The sequence below is a fragment of the Zootoca vivipara genome, chromosome 7 (assembly GCF_963506605.1).
Source record: "Zootoca vivipara chromosome 7, rZooViv1.1, whole genome shotgun sequence".
Taxonomy (NCBI): Eukaryota; Metazoa; Chordata; class Lepidosauria; order Squamata; family Lacertidae; genus Zootoca; species Zootoca vivipara.
In genome coordinates this window covers 56,199,973-56,216,782 of record NC_083282.1, presented here as the reverse complement: position 1 = coordinate 56,216,782, position 16,810 = coordinate 56,199,973, and the positions used below count along the sequence as shown (strand labels likewise).

General features: G+C 42.8%; 2 protein-coding genes across 8 annotated transcripts in view; one reads left to right on the top strand and one right to left on the bottom strand.

The window, feature by feature from the left end:
* Positions 1 to 16,379, top strand: part of ELK4 (ETS transcription factor ELK4) — a 52,559-nt gene extending 36,180 nt beyond the window's left edge. For 5 of the 6 annotated variants that reach the window (XM_060277103.1, XM_060277108.1, XM_060277105.1 and 2 more), the window contains 2 exons: positions 329 to 3,719; positions 3,957 to 16,379. In XM_060277103.1, the coding sequence (XP_060133086.1) occupies positions 329 to 427 (99 nt within the window). In that variant the 3' untranslated portion in view covers positions 428 to 3,719; positions 3,957 to 16,379. The remainder of the gene's footprint in view (positions 1 to 328; positions 3,720 to 3,956) is intronic. The other variant, XM_060277104.1, reaches the window with a different exon arrangement.
* Positions 9,786 to 16,810, bottom strand: part of MFSD4A (major facilitator superfamily domain containing 4A) — a 49,407-nt gene continuing 42,382 nt past the window's right edge. Inside the window, exons 7-11 of one of the 2 annotated variants that reach the window (XM_060277109.1) lie at positions 15,716 to 15,863; positions 14,931 to 15,001; positions 12,859 to 12,979; positions 10,928 to 11,000; positions 9,786 to 10,829 (exon numbers count right to left, since the gene is read on the bottom strand). In XM_060277109.1, coding sequence (XP_060133092.1) covers positions 10,936 to 11,000; positions 12,859 to 12,979; positions 14,931 to 15,001; positions 15,716 to 15,863 — 405 coding nt within the window. In that variant the 3' untranslated portion in view covers positions 9,786 to 10,829; positions 10,928 to 10,935. Of the gene's footprint in view, positions 11,001 to 12,858; positions 12,980 to 14,930; positions 15,002 to 15,715; positions 15,864 to 16,810 lie in introns of both variants that reach the window. The other variant, XM_035124300.2, reaches the window with a different exon arrangement.

Sequence of the window (16,810 nt, the reverse complement as noted above, 5' to 3'; positions counted from 1 at the left end):
GGTCAACACCAATACTTTGAATTGTGCTTGGAAACGTACTGGGAGCCAATGTATGTCTTTCAAGACCGGTGTTATGTGGTCTCAGCAGCTGCTCCCAGTCACCAGTCTAGCTGCCGCATTCTGGATTAATTGTAGTTTCCGCCCCACATAGCCCCACATAGAGCGCATTGCAGTAGTCCAAGCGAGAGATAACTAGAGCATGCACCACTCTGGCGAGACAGTCCGCGGGCAGGTAGGGTCTCAGCCTGCGTACCAGATGGAGATAAATGCTAGTGCACAGAAAACCTTTTACACTGGTGCAATCTTAGTATCTGTTTCTGTTTTTCAGTTTCCATCGGTGCTGAATACTCATGGACCATTTACGATATCCGGAATGGACGGGCCCTCCACTCCTGGGCCTTTCTCCCCAGATTTGCAGAAGACATAGGGTATGGTCTTCTGGGAAAAGGACAGGTGGAAATCAAGATAAAGAGGTTTCATCGAAATGATGAAATCTGGTTTTCAATATGGGGTTTGCAATTCCACAGAGACAATATGAACAGGCTTGGGTTTTTTTTTGCTATTCCCGTTTTAAATGCCTTTTCAAAAATTCCTTTCAAGACATAAGGGTATTTTTATGGAAACGCCTTAATTGGAGACTGTTCTCCAAGATCACTTTTCTCACCTGGTTCTTCGGGTTTAAGAAGGCTTCTCTTGGTAAAGGGATCTCTTTTGGTTATTGATTTTTCTTGAGAGGGTGGAATGCAATGATTGACTGTGCAGCAGCTGATACCAGTCACAACTTTCCTTTTTGACTGGTAACCTTTTGCCCCTTTGCTTCTTGTATAACCTATCAAAATATTAATCTGTATTGGAAGCTGGCATTCCAAGAAATACTTGGAAAAGGTTGGTTTTTTTTAAAGGCTTGCTATAGGGTTGATAATTTCTCTATTAGTAATGCAGAAATGCTATACGAAAATATATTATCTCTTTGTAAGAGGAAACTTTTCAGGAGCATTTTATGGTGATATAGAAGAACTGGGCAAATTTTTAAGGGTGTTGCCTGTAAATAGAGAAGATCTAGCTGTGTATCCTTTAGCCAAAATTGTTGATTCATCTCCAGAGAAATGCATAGCACATGGAATGAATGGATCGTTTTGGTCTTTAGAAATATTTTGATGTTTTACGTCTGATATTGCTTGGTAGTTTTAAAAAAAACAACCCTGATGTTTAAAGCAGCAAACCGTTCTAATTACAGATCCTGGCAACTGATGTTTTGTGGCATTGGGGTAACCATATATCTGATATGGTGTGTGTGGTGTTGTCTTGATACTTGGTAAGGTCGTATGTAGATCTGACATTTGGGCAGTGAAAGTTTGCTTGTATTCTATTATTTTATTCTCCCCTGTCCCCTTTCAACAAATAAGGTATCCAAAGAACAGTCAGTGCTGCTCTTGGCCCCTGATACCTTTGGGTGATCCACTTTTCTTTTTGGCCACGCTCTCACTCAGATTTAAGGTTTGAGCATGTTGATGCTCCTAAAAGTAGAAATAATGTGTGGTTATTTGAAAGTGTTCCTGTTGATGAGGAGGGTGTGAGAGGGAAAGGGCAAGTTGGTGGGGGCTGCTTTATAGCCTGAAAGAGCTAAAAGCTGCTTTCAGACTGCACTTAATCTTGTGGCATGGGAGTGGTTAAACCATACTTGAACTGTTCTTGGATGTCTCCACTATGAGGATAGTTTAGATGTAATTTGGTGGTCATATTATGCTGGCTTCCTGAAGTGGCGGCCTGGCTTATATGACTGGAAATTGAAAATATGATGGGGACCTGGATAGATGTTTACAGCCTTAGTTGTTATCTCTCTGTAGAAAGAGATGCATTGAGAAGCATAGTATTTCTGCATAAGTGCTACCCTTATCTTCTAGATTTGGGCCAAAGTCCCGAAAGTACCACAAGACCTGTAGCGTCACATAGCTATTTGATGGAAAGGTAAGATAAATACCAGGAAAGGTGTTTGGCAGGGTTTTGCTTTTTTAAATATATATATATATATTGGGAAGTGTTGACCAGGTACTGTACTTATTAAGGACTAAATGCAGATTTCCCACCACAATTTTAATGATGACTTTTAGTAGTTTGCAGAAGCAGAGAGTGTGAAAAGCAAGCAACTATTTGAAATGACACCTCCAGTGCAAGGGTAAAACTACTGCATTTGAGAGGAGCTTGAAATGCTGTGCTTTGCATCCATCCCATTCTTTAAGCAAGGGACTTGAGCACAGTCATCCAGGCGCTTCTGCAAAATCTGTTAATTTCAAAATACGTACCTATGTATGAGACTCCCCTAGGGCTGAGTCCCATGCTAAAGGAGAAGACATTGGCTGGTCCCCCCCCCCCACGCCCACTGAAATACCTAAACTAAATTTCTCCTTCTCCCATAGAGTTTGTGATGCAACATTCACAAGAACAGTTCAGAAGTTAATTTCTTGGACTGCCCTTCCAAAACCACTTCTGGTAAGAGGAAAGGAATGATGTAATATAGCTTAGAACCCAAAGAGACAGCAGAAGGTGTGCTCTTGTCTGTTAACAAAGGTGCATTGCTGTCATTCAAGGTCCAGACGTGATCAGCTAAGTCATTTGAAAGGTCCATGTCTGTTGTGCCTAAATTGAATGTGCAATATCTCCATATATTCTGTTTAATGCAGACATGCAGAAAAATAGCTGCAAGTAGTAATTGAGAGGAGGCAACCTGCGTTCCCGAGTTTGCACAGGGGTTTTGTATTCTGCCTCACGGGCTAAAGTAATGACAGCACTTTTTAATAGCAGCCAATCTAGGCTGGCTGCTTTTGGCATATGTATTGGGGGGGTAGGAGAGAAGTCAGAACGAGGTTTTGCTTTGCTTTACATTTCTTCTTGAGCACTAAAGGAATGCAATTAAAACTATTTGTTCTTTTGTCTTCTTTCTCCCATCACCAAAGGAAACAGGCCGGGTATCTTTCGTCAAATATTTCTTGTGTGGTGTATGGTGCACCTGTGTGCTGTATGTATATTTAAAAACATGTAAGTGAACCAAAGTTAGGCCATCTTGGTAACAGTTTTGTTTACCCTAGTTTCACAGTCTAGCCCCACCAGTCTCAAAAAGACGCACTGTTGTAAGCTGGCTTGTTATACTGGACTGAGGTATACATACACCTATTGCTCTTCTGTTTCAAGTGATTTGATAGAGCTCCGTGGCTTCATTTTGTGGAGGCTTTGCTTTTTCTATTTGGTCTTGACTAGCCATCTGCTTCATCCTTGACATGGTAGGTTGTTGGAGGGCTTACAGTGAACAACTGTCTCGTGCTTTTAGTCACTATGTTACAGCACCCTCCCTCCACCCCAATGCCACCTTTGAAGGGTGGAATTGGTGCAGCTCTATTCTCTCAGTGATCCAAGTGCTAGTAAAATTGGGATTTAATTCTGCAAGGTTTCAAAAGAGATAACCAGCTAATATAGATATTCTGTATTTGTGTTTCAGCCAGTTCCAAGGTTGGACAGGTCTTTTTACTTTCATGCATGTTCTCTTTTTTGTTTTTTGGGATGTGTTGAAAACATTTTAATTTACACAAGAAGTTTTTCTTATGCTTTCAACTGTGTGCAAACTTATGTTAGAGTCTGATCTAACTTTAAATGCTGGATGTATATATTTGTGTGTGTGTGTGTATGCTGAAAAGAATAACCAGGTGTGTCACCGAGTTAAGGGAGTTACCGTGTTTCTCATATTATAAGACATGTCTTATATTTATTTTTTCCTCAAAAAAACACACTATGGCTTATTTTCAAGGGATGTCTTATTTTTTTCCTCCTCCTCCTGCCGCGGCCGGCATTGCTGCTGCTCCTATCACTATGTCTTATTTTCGGGGTATGGCTTATATTCCTTGAATGCTTAAAAATCCTGCTATGGCTTATTTTATGGGTATGTCTTAAAATATGAGAAACAGGGTAACTGTTTCTTATTTGGGAGTTATTTAGGAGAGAAGAGCAATCCTGATTTGTATTCTGCATACTTCGTTGGCATGAATTGGTGTCTGATTGCTCTTTACCTCATTTGCTCAGTTTTGGCATTCTTTGGGGTAGCCTAAATCATTCATTGTATCTGCTAGAGTTATATTGTTGCCAACTATTTTATTGCCTTTTGAAATACTTATTTGCATGTAAGCAATTGTTCACACAGCACATCTTTGTGTTGTAGTGAGAGGGCTATTGTTGTTTGTTTTTAAAACAGAAAGAGTGAATAAGGGATGCCCAAGAAACTAAATGTTGTTTTTCAGGTTCTAAGTAAGCAAAAAGGACTTCCTTTTCTTACCTTGTGTCGGTTCCCCCAAGCACATGTATTGGATTTCAGCCGCCATTCACAGGCATCACACCAAGTTTTACAGTAGTTGAGGTTGAAACAGATTGTGAGAGGGCGCAATGAACCCATTATTATCTTTGATTCTGTGTTGAGATTCCTGCATTGCAGGGGGTTGGACTAGAAGACCCTTAGGACCCCTTCCAACTCTACAATTCTGTGATTCTAAGAAATGCCAGAGAACTTTAAATTCTCCACGGCTGTTAACGACAACATAAACAGTATCAGTAAGCCACAAGGGAATGATCTATTCTAGTGCTGCTGAACACAACAGCTCCTAATCTTGCCAATGTGTGCAGCCTTTTTTTCTTGTGGAGAAAGCATTAGGCTGATGTCTGCGGCCCTGGAGAAAAGTGTGATGTGGTCCTTAAAGGGCTCAAGGCAGAGGAGAGTATTTAATACAGTCATTTGCAAAGTGAAACTGAAGTACAATTAATGGGTTGTGGCCTGATTTGGATACACATCTTCTCCCCCACCTCCACAGGGGCTGTAGTGGTTAGACCTATCTTAAAAGATGGAGGGATATTATTTTATTACCTTTGCTTTGCTTTATTTTGCTTTTCACATGTTGTGTATCATATTTGTTAGTTGCTTGGAGGTGCTTGGGTAAAAGTTGCTAATAATCTTAACAGTGATAATTCCCAGCTTGCTAAACCATAGCTTAGTAGGTGGAATTGAGCAGCGTGACTATTTCACTGCTTGCTTCTTGGTTTAATAAAGCAACCTTTAGCTGTTGCATCCCAAATGAGGAACTGAATCTTCACCCCGATCTTAAACCATCTTCAAACTCTAGTTTAATATCCCGGCTAGTAAATCAACATTAAACCACAATTCCCCATTTTTGACATAACAGCTTGCTGAGGCCGGAGCACACAGTTTTGTCATTTGTTCCCAGCTACTGAACAGTGGTTTAAGCAAGCTGCGAACTCCACATCCAAAATGGGCCAGTATCTGCTTTGATATATATTAATGCTTTCTTCACTTTAATTCAGGGCTGGGCAGTACCACAATGGGAATTATTCAGAAATGATCAGAGCTGGCTAACCATTTTGGTCTCAGAGCTTCTCACAGAAGATGAGCGAGTAGCAAGAATCCTGCTGAATCCTGCTAAAAGGTCTATATCAGGCATCTCCAAACTTTGGCCCTCCAGATGTTTTGGACTACAATTCCCATCTTCCCTGACCACTGGTCCTGCTAGCTAGGGATCATGGGAGTTGTAGGCCAAAACATCTGGAGGGCCACAGTTTGGGGATGCCTGGTCTATATAATCCAACATCTTATCTCCCCGGCATAGCTAAATGGGTGCTACAGAAAGTCCAAAAGCAGGAACGTAGTGTTGCTTCTAACAACTGATATTTGGTGACAGCTTTTCCCTGAAAGGAGAGGACCCTCCCTCTGTTTCATGAATTGATCTGATCCCTGCTTTAAAGCCATCGGCCATCAGAACATCTTGTCACCGTGAGCTTCGTAACGTAAGTGGAGCACTGTATTAATAACTGGAAGCTTTTCTTTTCCCATGTGGGGGTCTTTAGAAACTCTTTCTTTGGGAAGCTTTGTGTAATCAGAGGAGCAAGTAGTGAGTTGAATGCACAGGTTTTCTAGCTGGTCCTTCTTGAGTGGTGAGATTTCTTTGGGGAAATGTTTTGAAACTGGCTTGGCGTTGACTTTTGGTCTTGCTGTTCAGTTGCACCACTTTTAAATGCTACATACTAGAATTTTTTTTAACTAGTCTTTCAAACTTGTATAGAAAAGTCTTGTTCTAAAGTATTTTTAAAATATTGTTTGTATTTTTTATAGCAGTGTTACCAGATGGCCTTATGTACATCACAGTGTGGGTACAGTAGCATAATTCATGCATTTCCCCCCTCTATATTTGTATTTGTAAATAGTATCTCTAAGAATACGCAAAAGGTAGAGGCTTGGGAGCTAATGAGAGAAGCCAGAACATAGTGCTCTAGCATGGAATACTTGGCAAATGAAAAAAAGCCAGAATTAATATTGTGAAGGAGCAGATGATTATACATAAATTCCAGGACTCCAAAGTGCTTCAATGTTCTATCTTTCTGCCAGGACACTATCTAGTGCATTGGCTTTCAGTTGGTGGGTTGAGAGTCATTACCATGATGGGAGACTTTATCTGAAGCTGGTTGCAGCAGCAGCAGCTCTACCACCGTACAAAAAATATATGGTAAAAATTAAGGATGGTATCCATCGAATTAGTTCTGTTAGTGCCATGGAGCTTCCTCTCCCTTACCTCTCACAGGACTTAGGGAACCCCCAAAACAGATTTAGGGGGCATCAGAGGAGAAGCAGGAAACGTTCTGTAGCACAACTGGAAGCCCTTGCACAAACAATTACTTCATTGGATGCCACCCAAGGGGATGGGTTTCCAAATGCATGTTTGAGTTAATGATGTGTCTGAAAAGGCTTGAAGACTCCCAGTCCGAGTGCATTTATAGGCACCATTTTGTGGCAGGAGGAGCAAGTTTGGAGGCTCCTGATGAGTTTCAGGTGGTCGGCTGCAGGTGGTGGCTCTGGGATCTCAGTGGACATTACTTTTCGCATCTGAGCCTTCCATCTCTTATTGTTTGGGTTACACCTGTTTTAAGATGGCAGAGCATGTTCCTGCAATTGCCATTTTACTTATAAGTTCATGCACTGTTGATTTCTCTCTCCCCTCCCCCCCCCAGCTTTCTAAATGACTGCTGTTCCTAGAGCAAAGTCTCTGCTTTTGTTCAGTTCTGGCATCAAAAGTAGAACTGTCTTGAGCCTTCAACTTAAGGGCTCCAATTGGTCATTCCCCAAGCAGGCCTAGTACAGGGAAGAGCATTGGCAGTGGGTTACGCTGGGTCCTCAGGTTATCGTTACTTGCAAGAGGTAACAGAGCAGGTTTACAGAAGGGAAAGGGCTTTCTTATTTTAGCTCCCCTTGGGAATAGAGTCCCTGCTCTTCTCCTAAGGCCTTTGTGCGGCTGGTTGTAGAGAAAATAAAATTGGCTCTCGCTTCTCCCAGGCAAGTACTCATTCTAGTACAGAGGACCTTGGGTTGCATGTGTGTTCTGCAATATGCAGGCAGTCTCAAACATGGAGGGGACTGTGTTGGTACATCTTAGAATGGATCCAATATACGAGCCTCCGTGTGCAGAAGGTTTGGCTGGCTAAACAGGATTTATTTGGAAAATAAGTGAATTTAGCTGGGGGAAAGTAGGTTGTTGATGCTTTGTTCCCATTTTTTTTTAAAAAAAAACAAACGGAAAATCTGTACCATTTGATATATATCCAGTATGTTAATGCCATTCTGTAAAATATTGCTGATATGTAATGCAATTAATAGCCAAAGTTCTAAGTATGTTCTCAGTGTTGTTGTTGTTGTTTTGACTATATAAGCACCTCTGGGTAAGATATGAGGGAGGCCTTCAAAATGTTAACAGGTTAGTTAGAAAAGGACGAAAAATCTGCCTCTTAAGAAACAATATTATTGCAGGAGTATAATTCTCGGTCAAAAGCTAGTCTTAAAACTGTTCAAGGAACTGTACAGTGATGGCATTTTTGTGGATTGGTTTGCTATTAAAAGTCAGTATATATTGGCTGTTGCACATCCAAACATAATGAAGGTCTTTGCTGCAAAATCAGGTGACCATTTTCTATTGCTTAGACTTTTGTGCAAAAAGGTTTAGGGTAATTTTTTTAAAAAAGAAAAGTTTGGAGGACGCATTACTTATTTTGTTTAAGAACTGACAGAGGGATATGTTTTGTATAATAATGCAAGATGGCTTTAAACAGTGTAGCAAATCATGTTAATATGTGCAACCAGACTTGCAAAATAATTGTATTTTTTTAAATAAATATTTTTTAACAAATGTCATTATTTGGAGTGTTACTCTTCTGCAGTGGAAAGAAGTTGTCACTGCAGTTCAGTTATAAAAGTCATTTCACTCTGGATTCTTGAAATAGAGGTAGCAGCAGTGTAATCACCAAGCATTGTCTGAACCGTGTAATATATAAATGTAGATGTGCCTCTTCTCTATCAGTAGCGATGGTACCATTCTTGAAAATCTGAATGTATTCAAATGATGCCTATTCATTGCTAAGTACTGTCCTAGGTTTTTCAGCCACAGCTGTAGCACTGTAAGCAAAAATAGATTGGTGGCATCATGGTACAATTTGAGAACCTTGCTTTGGAAGAAACAGGCTGTGAACCTCCTACTTACTTTTTGTTTTCTGGCATTTGAAGTATCTGCAACTGTTAACCCATTTGTGGTTTGAAGAGCATGAATAGCAAGGAAATCAGACTGGAGAAGCAAATTTAAGAGACCTAGGCTATTTACAAACCATACATTTAAAACACCTCCTGCCCCAAATAATAATGGAAACTGTACTTTAACAGTGAAGTATAGCTTTGAGGGGTAAACCACAGTGTCTAGGATTTTGGGGTGCTTTAAAGGGATGGTGTGAATACAGCCGTCCAGTGCCAGTTTACGACAGTTTTCTGCTTGAATTAAATTATCCCCTTCAAAAAGATTCCTTTTTCTTAGAGCCCAATACCTTAAAGTTTCAACTCATTCAGACACCACTTTCTGCATTCATGTCTCTTGCCTTGCACCTGTGGTACATCTGAAACAGTTCAAGAGAATTTATCAAGGTTCCAGTTTTCTAATTGATATTTCCTGAGCAGGCACATGTGTTGTTTTTGTAGTTATTTTTAGCTATTACAGCAGTCTTTTTTCCTTATGTAGTTCATACACCTTTTCAGTTACAGAAGCTAATACCTATTTAGTAGAATAATTGTAAAATTATGCTTGTTTGTCTTTCTACACTTGAAAGGGACACTAAAGAATTAACTTTCTATAAAGGCTGCTAGCTACTGGGATGAACAGTGATGCTGGCAGTACATGTAAAGTGTCTTGTTAAATAAGTAATGAAGTAGGTATGGATTATTTGCAATGTGAGGTGTAACCGCAAAATAAGCCAAATCAGGAACACAACTTTTACTCCTGCTGTTAACACAATGGTTGCTGTCAGATACAACACCCAAAGCATGGTTTGCCATAAACAAGCAGGTGTAAGTTTTGCTCAAGCATGTTCTTCATGTGCACAGTGGAATGAAATTAAAAGTTCCCACTGCTGGTTTATGGCAAATGATATTTTGCTGTTTCACCCACACCTGGTAAACTATGGCTTGCTGTAAACCAGCATGAAAACTCAATATTCTTGCAATGCTAACATTCTGTTAAAGACAAGTTATATTGTTGCTCAAGTTCACATGAGAAATACAATGTTTTGTTTAATCGGATTAAGGTCGACCTGGTTCTGCCTTCTTGTCCAAGAATCCTAGGGAGCAGTTGCTGTAGGTAGTCCACTGGAAAAGGCTGTGATCCAACACACATATATAAACTTAGAGCACAAAATGACACAAGCTCTGTAATCAAGGCGGGTATATTTTAAGGATTGGACAACATGGAAATCAAAGATGAGGGCGCATACCCATGCAACATAGCAATTGAAGTCAAATGACAACAGAAAAATTCAGTATAATGCACAATTTTGAAATGAGCAGTGCAACAAGCCTCTAGGGGAAAATAGCTCTACTTGAGTGAAGTTGCTGGGTCCCATCTTAGATACTCCACGAGTTCATGCGACAAGAGCAATCACATTAAACATTCCTTTATACACACACACACACATGTATATCTATCTGTGGGACAGAAATTGCAACAAAGCCAGCTCAAGTTTGCTAAAGCTAAGTTTTAAACTATCCCAATACCTTCTCTCTTTAGAACAGTCAAGAACATGGCTGCCTTCATGACATTCAGTACCTCTCAAGTTCTGCTTCCGGAAGGCACCTCATTATATTGCACAAATGGAAGAGACTTGATGTTTGGCTTCATGTACTTCAAAATTTTCATACTTCATGGGTAAAGCCGTCCCATCAACAGGAGTAGCCTACAGCTCTCCTATTCCTTCTACTGTACTAATTGTGAACCGTCAGTATATTCTGGTTCCACTGAACTCAACCCACCATTAGTACCTTTGCCACTGCCTAGGCATTTCCGCCATGTGAAATCCCATCTGGAGACGCACAAAACTTGAATACTTCAACCTGGGTGTGGCAGTATCTTTTTAAAAGTAAAATAAAATTCTGGATGCCTGTAGTACAGCATCAGTGAATAGAGTTCATAATGCTGCAGCAAATGTTTTGCAACTTGATCAAATTAGAAATATCTACAGCTGCCTCTTGGTTTGCAGTGAATGAACTTTAGGAAGCCTCCCGCCACCCCAAGGTTCTAAAGTGACAGGAATATACCTTTCACTGCCTGTGTTCCTGAAGGGATATGGGAGGTTACCAGAGGAGTTAAACTTTCACATGTCAAGATTTCAGCCCTTCTGGTCTTCATTCTTGCTACAGTGATTTTTCTCTAGTGACGGACCAACTGGCTGATGTGAACGAGTTGCAGCCGACAAGTCTGAGAATAGAAAATCCAGGTAGTTTTAAACCAGGCGGTAAGAGCAAATCTTTCTTTTAGTTGGTGTGACTGTGTGCTTGATCCAAATACAAACTCACGGCTTCCTTTAGCTCTGATAAAGTCTAGGTTCTTCCATTGATGGTGGTGGCTTGTCTGGTGACAGATCCATATCTGCAAAACAAGATTCCTCTCAGCAGCCAATAAGAATCGAAACAGCCAGTGGATGAGCTTTGACTTTTAAGGTGGAAGTCATTAGCAGGCTATGCACCTTCTACCCTTTCCAAACACAACCATGTGCACACATCAAAGAGAGCTACATTTATAGTTGTGCTCTGATGGCGGGATTGCCTGCATGTTTTGAGACACGCATTTCCATTTCACTTTTCTTGGTTCACTGTGTCTTCATGGCACTGCACTGGGTGGTTCCGAATCTTGCCTACAACTGGCTCTTAATCGGTTCATAGCTTCCCAGCAGGTGGGTCACTCTTGTTTACTGCGGGAGGGTGGTGAGATCAGGTGGAAATCGGCGTGGCATGAACGTACCAGTGGAGTTACAGTAATCTGGTGCTCCTACCAGTGCATTTGCACTGTGCCCACTGCCTCATCCATCTCTCTCCCGGTAAGCAGTAGCAACCCTCCTGTTTTAGGAAGCTAGCCAGTGGCTCTGCCCCACCTGGCGAGCCACTTCAGCTCATAATGGGACATTTGCTATTACTTGCACAATACATTCTACACCTGACTCAGTTGAGCTCGTACCTCTATTTATTTATCTGGAAAAACAATGGACTTAATACCCTGTAGTGAGACGCTCATGTTGACAGCGGCAGTGTGCAGATGCAACAAGAAGTGGAAATAGGATTAGTTTAACCATCCCATGCACAAAGCTCAAAGCGCACCTGCTCTGCTTCTCCCTTAACCAAGCAGGGAAAGTTCATGGAACCACTGGCTGCAGCCCAAACTCTGGTTTGTTTTGGGGAGAATAAAATAAAACCACAACTGGGAAGACAGGAACAAGCCTTGGCTTCAGATTGTGGTTTATTTGTTTCTACAAGTGCTGGTACAGATGCAAAGCTACGCCAGCTGTCTTACTTCTGCTATGACTTAGATTGTAATTTTTAAATTATTGGTTCTACCGAGACTGCAATTTTGTATTCTCTATTGGTTAGTTGACCGCAATACAAATACATGAGTTGACAGCTTTGCGGCCTGCTTTCCCCATTCTACAGGGTGAGTTGTGTGCACCAGCCTGCAACGTGTGGGTAAAACAAACCATGCTTATTTAGTTGTTACTGCATTTATATCCTACTTCTCCCCCAAAGAGCTGGAGGGTGGTGTACATGGCTCTCCCCCTCGCCATGTTAGCCTCCGAAGAATCCCATGAGGTAGGCTGGGCTGAGAGTTGATCACCGGCCCAAGGTCACCCACTTAGTGAGCTTCATGGCTGAATGGGGTATTTGAACCCTGGTCTCTCAGGTGCAAGTGCAGCACCTTAACCACTATCTCCCAGTTTAGGGTTTAAGAGCAGGATGGCTAATCTGTTGCCTTCAAGATGGTGTTGGGACTACACCTCCCATCATCCACTGGGGCTGTTGGGAGTTGAATTCCCAACATTTCCAGGATGCCACATTGGCTACTCCTGGCTTTAAAATGTTGAAGTCTGTTTGCAGCTTAAGCAAGGAAAGCTGACTCATGCTTGTTTTAAAAAATTGATTTAGCACCTTTTAAGCTCTTCCTTTACCCCCACTTTCCTGCTATATTGTTTTTTAAAAGTGCTTTATTTCACCCCCTAGCCTCTTCGTCCAACAGTAAAGAAAGTAAAGTTCTGGGTGCCAGACAGATCATTGTGGGCCAAGCCAGGCAGGAAGAATGGGCAGGAAGCAGCTGTAAAGCAAACACTTCCTTGCATTTTCTCCTCGGAGCAAGACACCCCTGGCTTGCTTTGCACTAACGCCGTACCCCGCTCTTCCATTCTTTTCAGAAGTGTGGAAGGAAGGGGGAGAGGTTGGGATAATGGGCTGGCAGTCCTTACCTGATTGGGGTTGAGGGTGCATCCTGTGGGAAAACAGAAGGAAGATGTAGAAAATGAAGGCAAAGGCTCCAAAGATGGTCCCACACACTAGGAAACTGTAACTGCCCTGGTCGTGAAAGATCTGTCGCAAAAGAAAAACAGCAAGGTTCAGGGCAGCCTTCGCACCTAATGAGAGCCACACATTGCCTTGAATGGGTCTGGGAGCCAGAGGAATAACGTCAGAGTGCACCAGCCATGCTGACGGGGGTTGGATAGGATCCATTTCCCATGAGTGGGCTGTTTCAGACAGATTGTCTGACCTTCAGAGAAAGCAGCAGATGCCATCTGTTTCCCTAGGGTGTCTACCTGCCAGAAAACCTATTTCAGAAGGGAAAGAGCAGTAGTTCAAGAAATGTACTGGCCAGCTTTCAACTGCAAAGGTGTCTCGAGCCACTATATGCAACGCCTTGATTCAAAACAGAAAACTCTTTTCACCCACTGGATGAGGAGGCTCTCTGTCAAGAAATTTGCTTGAGTTAAACTCCTGCGTTATTTCTTAATTTGGTATCCTGCCCTTCTTCCTAGCAGCTCAAGGTAATACACGCCATTCATCTCCTACCCCACTGGCAGAGGAAGGGGGGTACGGTCCGCCCTGGGTGTCATCCCTGAGAGGGGGTGACATCACCCAGGTGGCACCCCCCTGGTGAGACAGAAGTGGAGCTAGCCGCCCCACCCCTGGGTGCATAGCATGTGCGCCGTCCCAGGTGCTGGAGCAGCTAGCTCCGCCTCTGTCCTACCCCCCCAGCTTTATCCTCACAACTACCCTGCAAAGTAGGTTAGGCTGAGCGAGAAAGACTGCCCCACCCCAAATGCCACTGAGGGATTTGAGCACACACTACGGTGCCTTCCTCAAGGGTTTGAAAGAAGGCAAGGTGGAGAAGCTGGCCAAGTGCATCCTCCCAAGCAGGGGCATGCTTAAAATACCACCCAAGGACCTATGCTGCAGGACAGATGACAGGAGGATAGTGGCAGGTTGCATGTTCTGCCACCAGAGGCCGCCAGGTGATAGCCATCATGAGTGGTACTTCATACACTTTGCATACAGGAGATAATAGATTCAATCCAGTTAAAAATGGCAAGGGGTGTAGAATAATTCTTATGGGGACCCCAGAGAGCTGCAAACAATCCTGGCCTAGGTAGAGAAATTGCCTTGGCAGAAGAAGGTTGCTTCCTCTGTTCCTTTCACACTTTACTAGAAACAGATCAATTGCCCTTTGCTTCAGTCTTAGCTTCAGAACAAGCCTGGCTTTCTAAAAACGCCAGAAAACTATGAGCAGCATTTCCACACATGGTGAGTTCCTTCTTGCAGGAGTATTTGGATGGAGTCGTTAACATTATGAAGCATGTCAGGACACACAGGGCTGTAGCCAAAGCAGTGCTAAGCAATGTGTTCTATTAGCACAATGGAGCTTCTCCTGCTTACCTCCCCATGTCCGCCCCCAATCTGCACTGGGTTCCCCCCCCCCACCTTCTGGTAAAGATTTGGGGAGGGCATGGGGTGCAGATGGAGAGAGGAGAAGAGAAGTTGCATTGCACAAGTATAAATCCTTGCACTAATGGAACAAGTACACAGGATATCACCCATGCTTTGCATGCAGAAGGTCCCAGGGTCAATTGCTGGCTTCTGTAGATAAGGCTGGGAAAGCCTCATGTTGAGCTGCTGGACCATGGATGGGGAACCTGCAGACCTTCAAATATTCTGGACTCCCAACTCCCATCATTCCTGGCCACCAGCTGTGCTGGCTAGGTATAACTCAACATGGTCAGAAATTATGGGAACTAGAATCCAACCACAGTTGGAGGGCCACAGAGCATCAGAAGCCTGTTGGATCAGACCAATGCACCATCTAATCCAACATCCTCTTTCCCCACAGTGGCCCACCAGTTGCCCATGGGAAACCAGCCAGCAGGTTGTAGAAAATACTGAATACTGAACTGGTGCTCCAGCTGATGGCCATGAGAATCAGTCTCCTAAGCAATGATCAGCAGAAAGCTTATGCCCAGCAGGGCGTTGGTGGATTCTGCACACTTACCGACCCTACCAGCAACTGCAGAACCATCTCTCCAACACCTGCTCCTGTCACCAGCACAGTAGTGGCACAGCCTGGAATAAAAGGGGCACCACGTTACACTTTTTGCAAGAAGCAGATAAGGAAGGCTGAACAGATGCCGCAAGATGCACACGTCCCATCTTTAAGAGCAAGATGCAAAGGATTCTTGGAGATTTTTGAAATGTTATGTGGTATAGAAATGCTTTAAAATATACACATATTTCCCCCCCCCGGGTGTGTGTGATAAAGTATGAAACAGAAGAAGGCACCCAAATGTAAATGGCAGAAGTCTGTGGTACAAATGCTGTGCTGACAGAAAGGACGAAGGCTTTCTTATGCGAGCGAGTAAGATACATGAATGTTGCTCTTTTATGATAAACCAAGTGCTTAAAGCAAGTCATCCTTACACATTCCCCTGGCAGTAAAAGCTCCAGTGAACATAACAGGACAATGGCCACCAACCTGTTGCCTTCCAGATGCTGTTGGACTACAAGTCCCATGAGTCCCAGCAAGCAAGGCCAATGGTCAGGACTGATGGGAGTTGTAGTCCAGCAGCATCTCACAGACTATGCCTACAGTTAAATATGCAGAGGATTTAGTTGTTTGCTTAGCTTGTGACTAATTTTTTTTAAAACCAACCAACCAGGGATTACCTTATATTGGAAAGTTAAAAGCATGCCCCTCATTTAAAGGGCTCTGCTTTTATTGTGGTTGTTGAAGCTATTCTTTCCTGGTAGAAAGAAAGAACAAGGAGAGATCTGGTTTACCTTTGTACTGGAGGATGTCTTCAGTGTAGGCCAGGACACTAGGGAAAGTGCTGCTGAGGAACAGGCCCAGGGAGGCAGTCCCCACAAACAAAAAGACAACGCTGGAGGAAAAGATCAGGAGCAGGAAGAATGTTACAAGCACTCCAAGCTGCAATGACATAAAAGGAATGGAGAAAAAAATAAATAAATATGGAGTAAGAATTTTTTTTGCGCTCAGCTAAAAAGACATAGTAACCGCCACTGCTATCGGAGGGGAAAAAACAACCCTAACTGTATGAGCCTTGCCTCCGGAGAGATTCACAGACATGTGGGCATCATTTGGTATCTCATCTCCCGATCATGCCCAGCTGAACATGGAAACTGCTTCAGAAAAGACACACGTTACGTGTCTTAGATAAGAGAGCTTTGGCAGAAGGCAGCTGATCTGAGCCATTTCATGCATGAAAATCACCACTTGATGCTACTAGTGCAGCACATTGAAAATCCCCCTTTGAGTTTACAGTTATGACCACCAAGCTGAACTAGCATATCCAATGTCCCCAGCAGACATCACAGTGGGAGCAAAGAGCAGACTCATTTCACTAACCCAGGACACAGCAAATTGCTTCTGCTCTGCTTGTCTGCACCGCTGGCTGCACTCTCCTTATTTGTATTTATTTATTTATTTTTTAAAAAATACACTCTCCCTTTTCTCCAGTGAGCTCAAGGTGGCATTAATGGTTTCCATTCTCTGCACATGATTCACAATATATTGCCCGGTGTTTTTTTTTTAATAAAAAAAATGGTTATCACAATTTGCTCTTAATATTGATACATCGCCCGACCCTAATAACAACTCCCTCAAGAAACCCTGGAATTGGAAGGCATGCAAGCATAAGGAGACTGCTTTGCTAGAGATCTCCAGTCTGCCGTCTGCCCCCACACTTCAGCACAACTTCCAAGGTTCTCTGAATGAAATGTCTATCAGTCTGACCCAGGAGTAGGAAGCCTGGGGCCACCCAGAGGTTGTTCAGCTGCTTGGGGCTGCTTGGAGCTGGAGGCCAATGATGTCTGAAGGGCCACAGGTTTGCCATTCCTGCTCTAACCAATTTGCTT